Here is a 21,053-nt window from a genome sequence, read left to right as displayed (position 1 = left end):
GCAGAATTTCACAATTGGAAAGTGAGACAAGACAACTGAAGACCAAAAATGACCAGATTGAAAAGGAAAACCAAAAAATTATAGCCGAAATCCAAAACATTAGAGCCGAAAACCAAAACATTAGAGCCGAAAACCAAAACATTAAAGCCGAAAACCAAAACATTAAAGCCGAAAACCAAAACATTAAAGCCGAAAACCAGTGCTTAATGGCTAGAATCGAACATTTAGAAACCAATGATCTCTCAAGACAACAAGAACAAATAAAACAAAGTCAAAAGACTGATAAAATAGAAGGAAACATGAAATATCTCAATGAGAGAGTGACAGACCAAGAACACCGGTCTAGAAGAGACAACTTGAGAATCATTGGTATTCCAGAAAAGGCAGAAATTAATAGAAACTTGGACTCCATACTTAAAGAAATTATTCAGCAAAATTGCCCTGAAGTTCTACAACAAGAGGGCAATATAGACATTGAAAGGATCCATAGAACACCTTCTACACTGGACCCAGAAAAGTCAACACCCAGAAATATAATAGCGAAATTAAAGAGCTTTTGAGTTAAAGAAAAAATCTTACAAGAAGCCAGAAAGAGACAATTCAAATATCAAGGAGCACCAATAAGGATCACACAGGATCTGGCAGCCTCAACGCTAAAAGACCGCAAGGCTTGGAATACAATATTCAGAAAGGCAAGAGAGCTGGGCCTTCAGCCAAGAATCAACTACCCAGCAAAACTAACCATATACTTTCAGGGCATTCAACAAAATTGAAGAATTCCAAGTTTTTGCACAAAAGAGACTGGGACTAAATGGAAAGTTTGACACTCAACCACAAATATCAAGAGAAAGATGAAAAGGTAAATAAGAAACAGAGGGAAAAGAAAGAAAACTCATAGTCTTTTAAGCTTGACTCTTTAAGGGCATAAATAAGACCTAATTATCTGTATTACTAGGTGGAGAAATGCTATGTATAATTCTCTGTAGTGAACTCTATACACTATTATAATATTCACTATTATAGCAACCAGAAGAATAATTCATAGGGAGAGGACAGGATACTGAATGGTCTAAGAAGACGTGGGGGGTAGGAAAGAGGGGGGGAATAGTAGGGGACACCAAGAAAAATCCGAGTAAATAAGAAAAATAAGATATTCTATTACACACAAAGAGGGCATGGGAAGGGGAGGGGATGAATAATATCATAAGAAGGAGAGGAAGAGAACATAATCAAACCTTACTCTCAGTGTAATCAACCCAGAGAAGGAAGAGTAGCTTTATTATCCATCCGGATAAAAAACTCTATCTAACCCTACTGAGAAAGTCAGAAGGGATAAACCAAAGGGAGCAGGAGAGTGGGGAGGCCAAAAAAGGGAGGGGAAAAGAAGGAGGAGGGAATTCATTTGGTCTTTAAAAAAAAACAAAAAGAGGGGAACAACAAAGGAGGGGGCAGAAAGGGAAATCAATCAAGGGAGGGGATAAGGGATAACGGCTCAAAGCAAACCACTGGTGTAAAAGAAAATAGTGTAATAAGAAGGAGTGGGTCTAGGGGAGGATACAAAAATGTCAGTGAATACACAAATAACAATTGTAACTCTGAATGTGAACGGGATGAACTCACTCATAAAACAGAAGCAAATAGCAGAGTGGATCAGAAACCAAAATCCTACCACAGGTTGTCTACAAGAAACACATATGAGGCGGGTAGACACACACAAGTTCAAGGTTAAAGGTATGAGCAAAATATTTTGGGCATCAAATGAGAAAAAGAAGGCAGGAGTGGCTATTATGATTTCTGACAAAGCCAAAGTAAAAATAGATATGATTAAAAAAGACAGGGACGGTCATTACATCCTGATTAAAGGCAGTATAAACAATGAGGGAATAACACTGCTCAATATATATGCACCAAGTGGTATAGCATCCAAATTCATAAAGGAGAAACTGGCAGAGCTCAAGAAGGAAATAGATAGTAAAACCATAATAGTGGGAGATCTAAATATTCCTCTTTTAGATCTAGATAAATCAAACCAAAAAATAAATAAGAAAGAGGTAAGAGAGATGAATGAAGTCCTAGAAAAATTAGATTTAATTGATATGTGGAGAAAAATAAATAGGGACAAAAAGGAATACACCTTCTTTTCAGCTGCACATGGTACATTTACAAAGATTGACCATGTAATAGGGCATAGAATCATGGCAAACAAATGCAAAAGAGCAGAAATAATAAATGTAACCTTCTCAGATCATAATGCTATAAAAATAATAATCAGTAATGACACCTGGACAGGCAAGTCAAAAACCAATTGGAAATTAAACAATATAATTCTCTAAAACCAAATTGTCAAAGAAGAAATCATAGAAACAATCAACAATTTCATTGAAGAGAATGACAATGATGAGACATCCTACCAAACTTTGTGGGATGCAGCCAAGGCAGTACTCAGGGGGAAATTTATATCCTTGAGTGCATATATTAACAAATTAAGGAGGGCAGAGATCAATTAATTGGGCATGCAACTCAAAAAATTAGAAAGCGAACAAATAAAAAACCCCAAGATGAAAACTAAATTAGAAATACTAAAAATTAAGGGAGAAATTAATAAAATCGAAAGTAAAAGAACTATTGAATTAATAAATAAGACTAGAAGCTAGTATTTTGAAAAAACTGATAAAATAGACAAAGTACTAGTCAATCTAATAAGAAAAAGGAAAGAAGAAAACCAAATTGACAGTATTAGAGATGAAAAGGGAGACCTCACCTATAATGAAGGGGAAATTAAGGCAATCATTAAGAACTATTTCGCCCAATTATATGGCAACAAATATAACAATTTAGGAGATATGGATGAATATCTACAAAAATACAAATTGCCTAGATTAACAGCAGAAGAAATAGAATACCTAAATAATCCCATATCATAAATAGAAATTGAACAAGCCATTAAAGAACTCCCTAAGAAAAAATCACCAGGACCTGATGGATTCACAAGTGAATTCTATCAGACATTCAAAGAGCAACTAATCCCAATACTATACAAATTATTTGATATGATAAGCAAAGAAGGACTCCTACCAAATTCCTTTTATGACACAAATATGGTACTGATTCCAAAGCCAGGTAGACTAAAAACAGAGAAAGAAAACTATAGACCAATCTCCCTAATGAACATAGATGCAAAAATCTTAAATAGAATATTAGCAAAGAGACTCCAGCAAGTAATTAAGAAGGTCATCCACCATGATCAGGTGGGATTTATACCAGGAATGCAAGGATGGTTCAACATTAGGAAAACCATCCACATAATTGACCATATCAACAGTCTAACAAACAAAAATCACATGATCATCTCAGTAGATGCTGAAAAAGCCTTTGACAAAATACAGCATCCATTCCTATTGAAAACATTGAAAAGTATAGGAATAGAAGGACCCTTCCTAAAAATAATAAACAATATATACCTAAAACCATCAACAAGCATTATATGCAATGGGGATAAATTAGAAGCCTTCCCAATAAGATCAGGAGTAAAACAAGGATGCCCATTATCACCTCTATTATTCAACATAGTACTAGAAACACTAGCAGTTGCAATTAGAGAAGAAAAAGAAATTGAAGGTATCAAAATAGGCAATGAGGAGACTAAGCTCTCACTCTTTGCAGATGATATGATGGTACACTTAAAAAATCCTAGAGAATCAACTAAGAGGCTGGTAGAAATAATCAACAACTTTAGCAAAGTGGCAAGATACTAAATAAATGCACATAAATCATCAGCATTTCTATACATTTCCAACACATTAGAATAGCAAGAGGTAGAAAGAGAAACACCATTTAAAATCACCCTAGGCAATATAAAATACTTGGGAATCAATCTAACAAAACAAACACAGCTATTATACGAAAACAACTACAAAACACTTTCCAAACAAATAAAACTGGACCTCAACAATTGGAAAGCCATTAACTGTTCATGGGTAGGACGAGCTAACATAATAAAAATGAACATCCTACCCAAATTAATTTACCTATTCAGTGCCATACCTATCAAATTACCAAAAAACTTCTTTACTGAATTAGGAAAAACTATAACAAATTTCATTTGGAATAACAAAAGATCAAGAATATCAAAGGAAATAATGAAAAAAATGTGAAGGAAGGGGGCCTAGCAGTACCAGATATTAAACTATACTATAAAGCAGCAGTCATTAAATCAATATGGTACTGGCTAAGAGATAGAAGGGAGGATCAGTGGAATAGACTCGGGGTTAATGATGTCAGCAAGACAGTGTATGATAAACCCAAAGAGCCCAACTTTTGGGACATGAATCCACTATTTGACAAAAACTGTTGGGAAATTTGGAAAGCAATATGGGAGCAATTAGGTTTAGATCACCATCTCATACCCTACACCAAGATAAATTCAGAATGGGTGAATGACTTGAATATAAAGAGGGAAACTATAAATAAGTTAAGTGAACACAGAATAGTATACTTGTCAGATCTCTGGGAAAAGAAAGGTTTTAAAACCAAGCAAGAGTTAGAGAAAATTACAAAATGTAAATTAAATGGTTTTGATTATATTAAGCTAAAAAGCTTTTGTACAAACAAAAACAATGTAGTCAAAATCAGAAGGGAAACAACAAGTTGGGAAAAAATCTTTATAATGAAAAACTCTGACAGGGGTCTAATCACTCATATATACAAGGAGTTAAAGCAATTGTATAAAACATCAAGCCATTCCCCAATTGATAAATGGGCAAGAGACATGAATAGGCAATTTTCAGATAAAGAAATCAAAAGTATCAAAAAGCACATGAGAAAGTGTTCTAAATCTCTAATAATTAGAGAAATGCAAATCAAAACAACTCTGAGGTATCACCTCACACCTAGCAGATTGGCTAAAATGAAAGAAGGGGAGAGTAATGAATGTTGGAGGGGATGTGGCAAAATCGGGACATTGATGCATTGCTGTGGAGTTGTGAAATGATCCGGCCATTCTGGCTGGCAATTTGGAACTATGCCCAAAGGGCTATAAAAGAATGCCTGCCCTTTGATCCAGCCATACCATTGCTGGGTTTGTACCCCAAAGAGATCATAGATAAACAGACTTGTACGAAAATATTTATAGCTGCGCTTTTTGTAGTGGCAAAAAACTGGAAAATGAGGGGATGTCCTTCAATTGGGGAATGGCTGAACAAATTGTGGTATATGCAGGTGATGGAATACTATTGTGCTAAAAGGAATAATAAACTGGAGGAATTCCATGCAAATTGAAGAGACCTCCAGGAAGTGATGCAGAGCGAAAGGAGCAGAGCCAGAAGAACATTGTACACAGAGACTGATATACTATGGTAAAATCAAATGTAATGGGCTCCTGTGCCAGCAGCACTGCAATGACACAGGACAGCTCTGAGGGATTTATGGTAAAGATGCTACCCACATTCAGAGGAAGAACTTCAGGAGAGGAAACATATAAGATAAACAATTGCTTGAATGCATGGGCTGAGGCGGACATGAATGGGAAATAGACCCTGAACAAGGACACATGTTACAACCAGTGGAAATGTGTGTTGGCCATGGGTGGGGGGAGAGCGGGGGGTGAAGGGGAAAGTAGGGGCATAAAGTATGTAAACAGATTAAAAATGAATATTAATAAATGTCTAATAAAAAAATTATAATTGGGCAAATAGAAGCCAATATATTTATGAAATATCAAGAAAAAACAAAACAAAATTTAAAAAATGAAGAGATAGAAGAAAATATGAAATATCTCATTGAAAAATAACTGGCCTAGAAAATAAATCAAGGAGAGAATAATCTAAAAATTATTGGATTACCTAAGAGTCATGATAAAAAAAAAAAGCCTAGACATTATCAGAGAATTACAAGCCCTGATATTCTTAAATAAAACAGTAAAATAGAAATGGAAAGAATCCACCAATCATCTCCTGAAATAAGTCCCCAAATATTAATTCCCAGGAATATTATATCCAAATTTAAGACATCTCACGTGTAAGGATGATTATTTGAGAGTCTCGAGATGTTAACTGATTTAGACAGGCTTATGTGATGAAGCCTGTCTGGGCAACTCTCTTCACCCTTACTGGAGAGAACAAAGGGATATTCTCTCCTAAAGGGGTGTACTGACAGAGATGGGCAAGTGTCAGTAAACTGATACGTGATTCCTCTTAGGGTTGATATTGTTAGGTCCCTGAGGTTTGGCTTGACCCCAAGAAACCCCCTTCACATCCCAACCCTGTCAGGTTAAGGCTGAATGGCAAGTGGCCTCAGACTTCGTGAAGCCAAGGCCTGAATAGATAGCCTTTCCATTTACTCTCTTCTTCCCTCTGCTTCCTTGTATTCACAGGAATATGACTCTCTGACTGCTCACAAAATGGTAATTTTTTTTATTATTAATAGGATTGGAGAGAATAGGAGTAAGAGGTGTCCCTGATCTAACCCAAAGTATCAAGGTCCTTTTTCACTGGTCAAGCCAATTGGCCAGACCAGGAATTCTGCTTCCCTCCCCTATATCTTATAACTAATCTAAGCTACTGATTAAATAATATAATAAGGGGTCTCTATAGTAAGACAGGACAGAGAGTCTTCACTGTTAGCTCAATGGCTGGCAGGGTTCAATGGCCCCTTCAGCCACTGATAAATCCTAGAACTCTTCCACAATGGTAGTAGGAAAAGGCAGGAATAGTAACAGGTCTTTGGGGTATTCAGATGTCCATGGAAACCTTCAGATAGTCTCTGCTTGATCTGAAGTAGGCAAGAGTCCTTCCTCTCTCCTCCAAGATCAGAGACCAAAGACCTCCACCAAGGTTCTTTTCTTCCCACAATGCTTTGCTCCTGGCCTCAACCACTGCTCTTGTCAATCACTTGTTTTTCCAAACATTCCAAACTGGTCTTTTGCGAACCTATCCTTACACATGTCAAGAAGAAAATACTTCAAGCAGCCAAAAAGATTCAAATATCATGGAGCCATAGTCAGGATTATACAGAATTTAGCAGCTTCTACATTAAACTATCTGAAGAATTAGAATATGATATTATGAAAGGCAAAGGAATTTGGTTTACAAGAAGCAAATTTGAGTATCACCAGCAAAACTAAGTATATTCTCTCAGAGGAGAAAAAACTTCATCTAATAAAAATAGAAGATTTCCAAGCATTTCTGATGAAAAGACTAAAAATTTGATGTCCAAATTCAAGACTTAAGAGACACATGAAAAGGTAAATAAGAGAGAAAATTAAGGGATTCAATAAGATTAAACTGTTGATATTCCTGCATGAACAGATGATATTTGTTTTTTGTTTTGTTTTGTTTTGATTTTTTAAACACTTAATTTCTGTGTATTGGCTCCTACATGGAAGAGTGGTAAGGGTGGGCAATGGGGGTCAAGTGACTTGCTGAGGGTCACACAACTAGGAAGTGTCCAAGGCTGGATTTGAACCTAGGATGTCCTGTCTCTAGGCCTGACTCTCAATCCACTGAGTTACCCAGCTGCCCGAACAGATGATATTCGTAACTTAAAATTTGTACCATTATCAACAATGCTAAGCAGTTTTTCAAAAATAAAATCTCAAATTAAATTTCAAGCTGACAATGATCAATTCTTAGAATGGAGATTATTAATCTCAAGGTAATTCCAAGAACACTAAACCTTTAGAACATTCTTAGGTCAATCATTTCTCTCAGTAGGTGTTTTATAATTTTAATTAACTAGTTACTTTCTCAACATAATTACATAGGACTTTAAAGATAACGGTAATATATTGCTTAGTTACTAAATAAATGACAAAATTAGGCTTGAAGGAGAAAATCAGAAAGGGAATAGAAGAAGACTTATCTTTGGTCACTATTGATTTTTGAGAAAGAAGGAATAGGCAATCCTACAGAGAAGCTCCTAAATTGCTAAGAGGGGAATGGATCATGTTTTCACAAAAAATATATAGTTATTAGTATAAAATGGAGGAAATTTGTTTATTGGGATGGTGGGTATTAAATATGAGGAAACATTAGTATTGATAAAATAAGGAAAACAGTGCTTTTTAATCAAATAATAAAAATTAAACAGAGAATGTTAGAAGATACGTGTATTTTATTAAGATTAACTATTTCCAAACTTGAAATTTCATCTCCCAATTTGTTCTGTATAGCCTGATCCTCATGCCCATAATACATTTCTTCCTCACTTCCACTTGCTAGATCTTAACTTTTTTCAAGGTTTACTTCAGACATTAGGTCCTGTGTAAAGCAATATCTGATCAGCCTGTCAAAAAAGCATTTTAGTTGTAAATTCTGTGCCAATTGTTTCCATTTTAGTTGCCAACTGTTCTATGTACTGAGAATACAAAGAAATGGAAAAGATATACCCTGATCTTAAAGAGCTTATAGTATAACAGGGGAGACAACTTTGTACACATTAAGATATATAGAGTAATTTGGAGGAAATCTCAGAGAAAAGGCACCAACAATGGATAAGGATCAAGAAAGGCATCTACATAGATCAGTAGTTTGAGTGTCAGTTCTAGAGATGGGAGGTCCTGATGCTTCCTAGCTGTGTGACCTTCGCAAGTCACTTAACCCTCATTGTCTAGCCCTTACCACTCTTCTGCATTGGAATCAACACAGAGTATTGATTCTAAGATAGATGGCAAGCGTTTCTTTGAAAAAATGAAAGCAAGGTCCTTGCAGAAGTTGGATTTTTAGCTGAGTTTTGGAGGAAGCCAAGAGGCAGAAATAGGGATCAGCCAATGAAAATGCATAGTGTCTTCAGATGAAATATTGTCTCTGAGGAATGGCAAGAACCCAGTGTGGCAGGACTTCAGGATACTTGGAGGGAACTAAGGTATAAGAAGACTATTAGAAATACTAGAAGGTAGGAATGAAGGTTATGAAAGGTTTTAAAAGCCACACAGAGGATTTTTATTTTTTATCTGAGAGGCAATATGTAACTACTAGTGTTATCTGAATAAGGGATAATATGGTCAGACCTATGCTTTAGGAAGATCACTTTGAGAGCTTAGTGCAGGATGGACTGGAGAGAAGAAGAGACTTAAGACAGGAAGACCAACCAGAAGTCTACTGCAATAGTCGAGGCATGAGTCTATGAGGGAGAGAGAGAGAGAGAGAGAGAGAGAGAGAGAGAGAGAGAGAGAGAGAGAGAGAGAGAGAGAGAGAGAGAGAGAGAAAGAGAGAGAGAGAGAGAGAGAGAGAGAGAGAGAGAGAGGACATGTATTTATATATTTATATACATGCATACATATATAAAGAGATAGATGTGTATATATGTTATATAGATACACACATATGATATAAAGGTATAAACAACAACAACAGTGCAATAAATTGGATATATGAAATGAGTGAAAGTGAGGAATCAAGGATAACGAAATTTCAAGCTTCAACAACTGGAAAGATAATGTTGCTCTTCAGAGTAATAGGGAATATGGGAAGAAAGAATGGTTTGAAGACAAAGATCATGAGTACTGTTTGGAATGTGTGTTGGGTTTAAGATATCTATAGGATATCCAGTTTGAGTAAGGCATTTCGTGACATAAAAGTGAAGATTGGGAGAGAAGTTATGATCACACAAGTAGACACTGGAATCCTCTCCAATATCATAGTGATTCAATCCATGGGAGCTAATGACATCACCAAATGAAATGGCATAAAAAGAGAAGAGGGCCCAAGACAAATCCTTGGCAGACATCCCATAGTTAGTGAAGAAAAATTCAGCAAAAGAGGATGAGCAGCAATGGTTCCCACAGTTCTTAGTGCCCTCCTCCTTAAATTATTTTTGTAATTAGTTCTTTACTCATATACTGTATCCTCTTTAGTAGAATGTAAGTTCCCTGAGGTTATCATTTTTGTCTTTATATCTCACTGCCTAGAATAGTGCCTTACACATCATTTCTACTTAATATGTATATATATATATGTGTGTGTGTGTGTGTACATATATACATATATATATATAATTGGTTGAATTAAGCTCTAAAAATAAGAATGAAAGAATGACTATGGCCATAGAAGTTGTCAAAATGAAAATCCTAGTGTCAAAATACATAAATAGAACAGTGGTGTCAAACTCAAATAGATACAAATCCCTGGATGCTACATATTGTCTTAAAAAACAGAAATTAACATTATTAATGTTGTACTGAGTTTTTACTTATTTTGTTAAACATTTTCCAATTTCATTTTATTCTGGTTCAGGACCACTATAGGGAGTTCTGTGACCTATAGCATACAAGTTTGACACGTCTAGTATAGAAAATATATATAAGAAGTCAAAATGAAATAAAATTTATAAAACTTTACTTAAATCAAGAAAATATAAAGTAGAAGTGATGATATCAAACAAAACTAAATTCAAATTAGAAACCACTAAGTGAGATAAAGGAGAGAGTTACTTATAAATGTTATGACAAAAATATCTGAGAAACTGATTTTTGAATAAGGTTATCAACTTATTGATTAGGCTAGCATATAACCAATAGATTAATAGGTCAATGCCCCCTCCCATCATCAAAGACCCTAAAAGTCCCTTAGACGAATCTATGAATCTAGTTTGGGAGCTCATTATTCAGCCCCCTCCCTAGGACATCCAAAGACATCTCTGATTGGTGAAGTTAGTGAGGAGACAGTTCATTAAGAATCTCATTCCTTCCTACCCACACAGGTAAGGTTAAATAGGTAGGAAGACAATTATTGTCTCTTTGTATTAACCAGTTTTTATTAGGGAGGATGCATTCAGTGAGGTTCCTAAAAACAAGGGAAATGTAAAGGTCAGTGTACTGTTTGGAGCCTGTGATCCAGTAATCAGATAGAAATAAAACAGTATGTGAAAAATAAATTTTCACACATGTAAAAGTATTATTGACAATGAGTCAATAAAAATATATAACTTCTAAAAAGTTAGTGGCATATTATCTAAGTATAGCAAGGTAAATTAATTGGAAAATAATTTCCAAAAATAATTAGGAATAAATTTTAATGATAGTGGGAAAGCTTAATATCTTATTTTCAGAAATTCATAAATGAAATAAAGTTAAAAACAAGAAGTTAAAGATGAATAGAATGCTGAGAAAATCAGATTTGGCAGATACCAACAAAGAATTAAATAAAAAGGTAGTAAATATATCATTTTTCAATACAACAAATATATTGTTCATAATAATATATTGTTACATGAAAATGTTATTTTTCAACATCATGATATATTGTTTTTCACTTTTACATAGAATAATCACAAAATGGTATCACATTATAGGGCAAAAGGAAGTCTTGAATAAACAAAACAGACACTGGATTATGAATGATAATGTAATAAAAAAGTAATTGACAATGAAAATCTGATCAAAAGATATAGGTCTGCAAAGAAGTTATATGTTCATTGAGTAATTCATGGATTTAATAAAATATTTAAAACAATAGACATTAAAATAATAATATAAATATCAGATATCACAATTAGCCAAATAAATGCAAAGTAGTACTCAGAAATAAATGTATATCCCTTAATTCTTAGAACATTTTTCAAAATAAGTTTCATCGATTCCCTTTGTTTTTATAGCATAGTTTCCAATATATGTGTGCCCCAATATTGGACAACCACGAGCAATAAAGAATAAGCAAAACTTTCTGATATGTTGACCATCTTGATTTTGCATGACAAATGCATCCTTTATACAAAATAAATAAAATTAATAAAGTGCTTGCAATTTAAAATTAGAAAGTGAACAAATTAAGAAACTGACAGCAAATTGGAAAATTGGAAACGAAAGAATAAAGGAAAAAATAGAGAATAAAATAATTGAACTGATAAATAAAACAAAGCTGAATTTAAATACTAATGAAGCTTAGTTTTAAATCATAAAATTTATTCATAAAAAGTGGAGTTTGATGTCAAATTACCAAGCCAATAATGAAAAGTCATATCAAATACAAAAGAAATAGAAAACTCTCAAAGACAACAAAAGTAAGAATATAAAAGAAATGGATGAATATTTACGACTTCATAAAATATTCAAAGTGACAAAAGAAGGATTCAATAATCTAAATAAATCAAACTTGGAAGCATTAATTACATGGATTATTAATTAAAAGCCACATAAGAGACCTCACTACCAAATGGATTTGGAAATGAATTTTATATTCAAAGAGTATTCAAAATATTCATTCATTAAATAGACTACAATAAACTGCTTTCAAAAATTATCTCTATGAAGCAAATATTTGATCACAAACCTGATGGAAATAAAGCAGAAAAAAGGAAAATATGAAGTCAATGTTATTAATACTAATAAGTAGATTATATCAAAATGTTTATTATGATCAAATAGGAATTATGCCAGAAATATAAGAAAGATTCAGTATCAAGACAATAATCACTATAAAATTTTATCAATAAGAAAAGCATAGGATTTTGTCAGTAGATGCGAATGGTGATCATCTCTAATGAATTAAATTATGGACCACCCAAAGGATATAAGAGATGGATATGATAGGACCATACTGAAGCATTCTGCCAACACAGAAGAAATGGAATAAATAGGAAAAGTCTCTGAAAGTACTATTGCACAGGAAATGTGTTTGGATTGGTTGGTGAAACTTGTTCAGAAGCTAAAGATTTGAAAATCTAGCATCTTAGGAGCAAAGCCTTTGATAGCTAAGCACCATGAGGAGGAATTGATGGGGGAATAGGTGAGGAAAGTCAGCATCCATACTCTGCATCAGTCTGGGTCTCTTCTCCTGACTCACTTCCTACTTTGCTGCCCCTACAACACATACACACAAACACATTACCCAAAAGAGGACCTAGTGAATGTTAGCAGACAAAAAGATCAAGATTTCTTATTGATAATCCAGGAAAATCCCTGAGATAGCAGTGACTAAGAACACTGTTTAGTACTCTACCAAGTAGATCTCCAAAAATTATGAGTGATTCCTCTGCCAGATGTGCTTTCTGAGCCTGAGCACATTTTCCTCTGGAAATTAGAACATACTTGTGAAGGCTATGTCATACACTTTGTTGACCATTTAGAAAAGAAATAATTGATCGATTCTAGTTGTAATGAGTTCACTAAGATAAGTCATGCCAAACTAATCTCACCTCTTTAAAATATAAATCCTAAATTTATATGATTGAATAGGAATGAATCTGTAATTTGATTAGTAGAGGGAACTCTGAGTGAAAATACTCTTTCTACTAATGTAGATTGGCATCATTTTTTTGCACCTTATAGTGTTAGAGAATTGTCTTTGCACATTGAGAGGTAAAGTGATTTGTTCAGGATTGAACAGGTATGTTCAAAGTGAGATTTAAATCTAGCATAGTCAGTTTGTGAAATATAATTTTGGCGTCCATTTGCCTTTAATGATATATGGAAAAACTCTGCCCTCATACAAACCTGCATAATACTCTTATCAACCACTTAGACAAATATAGAGTGTCCCAAACATTTTGTTTTAGTAGCTTAAAACTGCAATAAGGTGTTTGGGACATCTTATATATAGAAGGTACATATATAAAATATTCAGATGAGAGGTATACTAATATGTGGTATTACAGATTTAATATTTTTAAAAGTTAACAGGCTGAAATACTTGACCCAGAAAAACAAGTTGAAATATAATAAGTGGTCCAGCCATTCAGGAAAGCAATATGGAGCTATGATCAACAATCTAAACTGTTCATTTGAATGAGTGATACAACTACCAGTCCTTATACCACTCAAAAACACAAAGAAAAAAGTACTCTTATGAATAAAAGCAGTTTTTTCCAGGGTTGGCAAAGAACTAAAAACTAAGAGGGTACCCATCAATTGGAGAACGACTAACCATCAATTAAGGGAATAATTGATCAAATTAGGTTATGTGGAAGTAATAGACTATTAAAATTATAAAAGAGATAGTTTTAGAGAGGCTTGTATGAGCCTCTTGTTTGTAGGGTGAAATAAGCAGAATCAAAGAACAATTTAAATAAATACAACAATGTAAAAAAGAGCTTTGAAAGAGTTAAGGACTCATCAATGTAATATGAAGCATGAGATCCAACTCTTGAAAGAAAGGTGATAGACTTAAGATACAGAATGATACAAATGGTTTTTTGACATGATCAATATAGGAACTTATTTTGCTGGGCTCTGGTTATTTAATAGGGCTTTGTTTTTCTTTATTTTTCAGTGAGAATGAGAAAATAGAAGAGAATAAAAATAAATGCTTTTAATTTAAAATGAAATTTTTTAGAAGTATAATAGACATAGCTATAGTCTCAAGTTTCAAAATATTAACTGAATATATATATATATATATATGTATGTGTGTGTGTGTGTGTGTGTGTAATGGGGAAAGATATGAGTGGTCTTGTAAGGGAAAATATGTAAGAGGTTTAGTTTAATACACAAGTTCAATATAATTCATATATGTCCATGATATAAGTTACTAAAATAATTTTAGCATTTGTTAATTTTTGTTGTCATTTTTAATATTTTTTGTTTTCTTTTTTCTTGGATAAAGATAAGGGCTTGTTTCATAGTCCTTTGTAAACTACCTCTTCTGCCTTCCCCCCATCCCGAGCATGTCACGTACAATGAACCTAGCAAACTCAGATGCTTCCTGCTGGTGATGATGTTACATAAATTTTAACTAAAGTTAAAATTTTCCAGTGGCTGACCTCAGTAGCCTCCCTAGATGATAAAAGATGGTTTCAATTATTCACAAGGTTTGGAGCTACCAGTGAAATAACTTTATATAGCTATTTAGAAAACTGTATGCTCCTCTAATCAATGAAAGCTTAAGGTAAAAAATAATTATTAAGCTAATTTCATACTTTCTCACTAGAGGCAGATCAGCAACCTTTCCCTCAAAAGTGCTCAGATAGCAAAACAAGCTAAGGACCTGATGTCCCTGAACACAGAACAAAGGAAAGGGGGGGGAAGCAAATTTGAATGACTTTCATGAAATCTTTTACTTAAAGGAGAAAACAGCTAACTTTGAGACTTATGAACTCTGAACAATGAAATGTTCAACCATGATTCCAAAATACCAATGATGAAGCATGATATCCACTTTGAGACAAAGAGATGATAGACTTACAATCCAACAGGAGACATATTTTTGGACATGTCCAATATAGGAATTAGTTTTACTTGACTATCCTTGACTATTTGTTAAAGGGTTTTGTCTTTCTTTTTTCCAGTAGATAGAGTAGGAAAGAACTAAAAGGTTTCTTGGAAGTCTTACTCCTCCCACCAATTTTTTTAAAGATTGGATCTCCTCATCATTACTAGGCTAGAAGTGCAGCATTCACTCACTGCTCATAGACAGATTAGGTAGTATTGTCTTGCTCTATTTTTAATGTAGACTAGTTTACCCCCAACTGCCCTTCAAGAGGACCACCATATTGGTGCCAATCAGTGTGGACATCTAATTTTCTGTAGCCCAACTGCATCTCAGAACTTCTGAGCTCAAGCAATCCACTACCCTCAGTTTCCTCACTATTAGATATTGCATGTATATACCACTGCATCTAGCATTTACCCTCACCTTCATTCTATAAATTAGGAGCATGAGATCTTGAGTCACTTGTAAAGGGTCTTAGAGTAAGACAGCAATGAAACCTGTATTAGAACCTAATGCTCTATCCACATCCCTGTTAATCTAAAATATAAATTATTTTGGTCAACACCTACCCTCATTTCTTCTTCCTACATTTTCCTCTTCCATCAGCCTATTCAAGGATATTGTAGTTGCCTCTATTCTAGGTTGGGAAATCCAACTTGGCATGGTGGAGCTGATTGTTTCAAATGATGACCAAGGCCAAGTGGTTCGGTAAGAATCTCTCAGCTGAATCAGTCCATTGGAATGTAAGGATAGAGGACCCTTGAAACTCCTACTCAGAATATAGATATTTGATCTTTAAATCATCTTTTGGGGGGAGGTCAGGACTCTGAAATATTACTTCATTGGTTCAGGGCAGTGGTATCAAACTCAAATAGAAATAGGAACCACTGAAGGATATTAGATACATATGGGCTTCATATTGACATAGATTAAAATGTAATTTTATCTATTTTATTTCACTTCCCAGTTACATTTTAATCTGGTTTAAGCTCCATTTAAGAATATCATGGGGGGAGCGGGCAGCTGGGTAGCTCAGTGGATTGAGAGTCAGGCCTAGAGACAGGATGTCCTAGGTTCAGATCCAGCCTCAGAAACTTTCCAGCTGTGTGACCCTGGGCAAGTCACTTGACCCCCATTGCCTACCCTTACCACTCTTCCACCAAGGAGCCAATTCACAGAAGTTAAGGGTTTAAAAAAAAAAAGAATGTCATGGGCCCATTGTGGCCAACAAACCACATGTTTGACACATTCTAATAAAGGGAACTCCTTGTGAGGAAACTCCTTCTACCAGTGCAGATTTCAACCATTCAACCATTCTTCTATTGTATAATCTTAGAAAGTTGCCAGGAGCCCTGAGAAATTATTTTTCCAATACATATGAATGTCACGACTTGAATTCAGATCTTCTTGATTCAAAGGCTGGTTCTCTTTCTGCCCATTAACAAAGTTATTTACATGTGATGTTGGGAGTAAGGTGGAGATTAATGGTAAATAGTAATTTTCTTAAGTTTGCTACTGATTTCTTTGAGATTTAAAGACCTTTGTTGGCACTTCCATTTACTACTAATGTCAACTGTCAGCTGACCTATCCAAGAATGAATTAGAGAGTGTGAAACTTACTCTCACTGATATTCTGGGCACTAAGCATATACTGATTGGTTTTACTTACATCTTTTATTCTATATATTCTATTTTCCTTGAGCTAGTCTGTAATCTCATAGAGAACAAAGATGGAATCTTACACTTTTGTATCCCCTAGAGCAGTGATGGGCAAACTTTTTAAAGAGGGGGCCAAAGGAAAGGAAATGCTCATCTATCAGTCTGTTTCTAACACAACTCTTTCGAAGTTTCATTGTATTGTGTCCTCATTGTATTCGTCAGATTAGGAATAATGTCTGGCTGCCAGATAGAACATTTCAGGGGGCCACATCTGGCCAGCGGTCAATAGTTTGCCCATCACTGCCCTAGAGGATCCCTGACTTCAACAATCATATTCTTTTGGAGTAAACAACAGGTAGGTATATAAATAGAGTTAGGGTATGGCATATGATTGTATTGGTTCAGGGTAATGGTATCAAACTCAAATAGAAATGGGAGCCACTAATGCATATGTAAGGACTGAATTAGATAAAATTAGTTTAAAATGTAGTTTTATCTACATTTTGTTATAGTTCCCTGTTATATTTTAATCTGGTTCAATTTCCACTTAAGAATGTTTTGGGCCCAAGCAAAACTTTTTTATCCTACCAAATTTAAAAAAGCCAGAGAAGAAATACTATCCAGGAGAAGAGGCTAGTCAACAATAAATACTACAGTGCTATCAAGCAGGAATAGGAGTGAGATAAGACAACCAACTCATTAGCTGAGAATTTGTTGGTAACTAGATATAGCATTTCAGGCACATGATGAAATCAGAAGCCAGATTACAAAGTGTCTGAGAAGTAAATGAGAGATAGGAAAGTAGACATGCTTTTTTATGTGATTTTTCAAGTAAAAAGGTTTTTATTAATCTGTCTCTGATAACCTACTATTGAACAATTTTTTTATGAAAAAAAGACAGTCTTCAATATGTAATTGCATATCCCAGCAAAATGAATTTCCACATTAGCTATGTCTGAAAATGTGTTGTTGACAGTCTTTTCTAAGAGTTTAGTTAGGAAAAAGAGGAGACATATTAGATGAAATCTTAAGGATGTGGTAGAATCAAGTTTGCCCTATATCTATGTCAAACTTAAGGATTTTCCAAAACTAATGAAGCATCTTCAGTCACATTGCTCTCAAGAAGAGAAAGTTTTTCCATATCTATAATAAATAAAAATTTTAAATATAGTTTGTTATATTTTAAGGAGATACTGAGATAAGGTGTGGGTATTTTTAGGTACATGCACAGTAAACAGTATATTGAAGATCAAAGTTTGGAGACAGAAAGGGATTATTGGGGGAAATATTTTGGAAAAGATGATAGGTGACAGAATCAAGATCACACAGATGAGAGAGAAAGAAGGATTCTGAAACCAGAGTAATTGTGAGACCCTAACTCCCAGTCCAGTAGCTTACAGTGTACTGTCATATCCACCAAAAAGTCTCATCTAGGTTTTTAAATTGAGATACCATACTAATAAGTCACTTCAACTCAGTTATGTCATCTGTAAAATGAGGGAGTTGTACTTTATGTTTTGATCAGTCTGATCCTATCAAGATATGGAAAGTATTAACCTAAGGGAAATTTCATTTCTCTAATCTTTAAAATATACTATATTTATCACTAGAACAAAGTTAAAATGTACAGATAAAAACTAACTAGCACTTATTATGAGCTGTCAAGGCATTTAATTGTTTTCAGGGAAAAAAATTAAGGAAACATGGGCTAACATTTCCCAATCAAGCATTGATTTTTCAAACCTTTCTGAGTCTTAATAAAACAGAGGACCATTTGTAAAAGCTAAAGAAAGTATCCTCAAGGTCCAATACCGATGTCTCATAGGGAGGGTTTTAATTACCATTCCAAATAATAATGCCAGAGTCTCATAATCAATCCACTCCACCACTCTGACCAGGCTGGGTCTCTGCAATCAAAGAAGAAAATCATCAGTGAACATTGTGTATCACCAATGTAGTCATTAGCTGTGAGCATATAAACACCTCTCACTTAAAAACCCTCTCCAATGGGCTAGAATTTATTAGTTAGACTCCTTGCCTCTGGAGAGCACTGACAGTCTAGTTCTCACAAATTCAACTGCATGCATCTAGCAATTTTTTAGAAAGTCAGAACCAATATTATCAGATAAAGAAATGAAACATTTATTCCAACATAGCCATCTGACCTCTAATCCTAAATTTATTTTTAATAGAATCCATTGATGGAATTCTCAAAGTTATAGTAGTAATTTTTAAAATATAGAATTTAAATAATGCTATCTGCTTTTCAAATAATTTCTTTGAATTTATAAAATATAATTTAACATTATATTAATCCAGGAATGGACAGAGGACAAATATAACCATCTCCATTTAATACATGAGGGAGTTGAGGAATAAAAAGGTAAAAATGACTTCATCAAGGTCATACAAATGGTTAAAGAAATATATATACATGTGCATGCATATATATATGAAAAAAAAGATTTTCACATGGATTTAGTCATTCTTAATCTAGTTCCATTTTAAATGATAGGCAATATAATACAATAGATAGAACAATGGTCTCTAAAGGGACCATGGCCTTGCCCAAGAGCTATGTGCTCAACCAATTGGAGAGTGGGAAGTTGGGAAGCATTCCATCCTCCTCCATGATATTGTCAGTTCTGCCTTGCATCTATTCACCTACCCAAATCTTGCCTGTTTTCAATGCCAGGACATTGTGCTTCTCCATGAAGCCGTCCCTTTTGTTGAACTCATATAGTTCATTTTGCTCATATCACATGTTATGGTATTTAATTATAAACAGTTTCATATTGTTACTAAACTATCATGTCTTTCCAATCATACTAAAAACACTAGATAGACCAAGACCATCCAATATTTCTTTGGTATCTCAAACAGCACCTAGTACACAGTGTTAAATGCTTTGTAAGAACTAAACATATTTTTCTTGAGATCAAACTAAAAGAAAAAATGAGGTTCAACAATGCCAACAAATCCAAAAAAAGAAGAATGTCTAAGTTTATAGCTATACTCTGTCAAGGAATCTAGAAATATTAATTTAATTATATAGAATAGATTTTTAAAAAATTTAAATGAGCTAGAAGTCACCAAAATATCCCTTTTGGCATCTGAAAAAAGAATGAAAAGAGTCACCTTAACTCTGGGCCTCAGTTTCCTTACCTGTAAAAGTATAAGAGTAAACTAAATAGCTTCTGGTGTCTCTTCCAAAGCTACACTTAGGATTCTGTGTTTTATCTCCTTCATTTGAGTCACAAAGCCTCATGTTGTTATTATTGTGTAGCTACACACATAGAAATGTTTTTTTAATTATTTAATTCAGTCAAATCATTAGTATTTTGAAAACTAGTGACACAGAAATGGTTTGAACTTAGCCATGTGAGCATTCTTCCCAATACATGGATTTAGATGACATTAGTTCTATGCCTCTGTTGTTTGTGACCTATTGAATAATTCACTTAACCTTCTTGGTCCTCCATGTCTTCATCTGTAAAACGAAGGGACTGAATTAACTGGGCTCTGGGGTTCTTAGCAGTTCTAGATCTATGTTCATGAAAACCAACTGATTCTCTACATGGTTTTTATTTAATTTTAACCAAAAAGAAAGCCAACTGTGTATAATTGTTTAAACAACAATTACCAGCACAGTGGAGTGGCTCAATGCAGAGTGCCAGGCCTAGAAAGGGAAGGTCCTGGGTTCAAATATAGACTCAGGTACTTCTTAGCTGTGTGACCCTGGGCAAGTCACTTACCGCCAACTGACTAGCCCTAACCAGTATTCTAACTTGGAATCAGTATTGATTCTAAGATAAAAGATATGGGGTTTTTTAAAAAAAGAAAAAATTAATTATCATCTTCCAGGACATCAGCTTGGAGGACAACCAGCTAAAAAATTTAACTGACTAAAGAAATTTAACAGAAATGAAAGGAGGAAGGAGAAATTTCACTTAAAATTGAACTGAATCCTCCTAAAAGCTCTGTCCATAACATCTTACCACGACATTAAGTCAAGCATTTAAAATGTGCAACTCACGTCACCAATAACAGCTAATGCTGCTAATGCAGCAAGGGAGCCCAACATTGCCGCCAGAGTTCTGTGAACAATCTGCAATAAAAGAAAAGAAATTATTGGAGGAAAATTCTATTCCAGTCCATACAATTTCTCACATAATAGGACTAAACAGGAAATATTTGCACATGTCTATTGTATTTGCCAGTTATTATATCATTTCATTTCACCACTGTCAAAAG

General features: G+C 34.3%; 1 protein-coding gene across 1 annotated transcript in view; it reads right to left on the bottom strand.

Annotated features, from left to right (window-relative positions):
- Positions 1 to 21,053, bottom strand: part of OCA2 (OCA2 melanosomal transmembrane protein) — a 236,259-nt gene that overhangs the window by 26,712 nt on the left and 188,494 nt on the right. The window contains exons 9-10 of the mRNA XM_044669289.1: positions 20,836 to 20,907; positions 18,641 to 18,706 (exon numbers count right to left, since the gene is read on the bottom strand). Of these exons, the coding sequence (XP_044525224.1) occupies positions 18,641 to 18,706; positions 20,836 to 20,907 (138 nt within the window). The remainder of the gene's footprint in view (positions 1 to 18,640; positions 18,707 to 20,835; positions 20,908 to 21,053) is intronic.

This window comes from Gracilinanus agilis, chromosome 3 (assembly GCF_016433145.1).
Source record: "Gracilinanus agilis isolate LMUSP501 chromosome 3, AgileGrace, whole genome shotgun sequence".
NCBI classification, from domain to species: domain Eukaryota; kingdom Metazoa; phylum Chordata; class Mammalia; order Didelphimorphia; family Didelphidae; genus Gracilinanus; species Gracilinanus agilis.
Note: the sequence above shows the minus strand (reverse complement) of the source record. Positions and strands in the feature narration are given on the sequence as shown.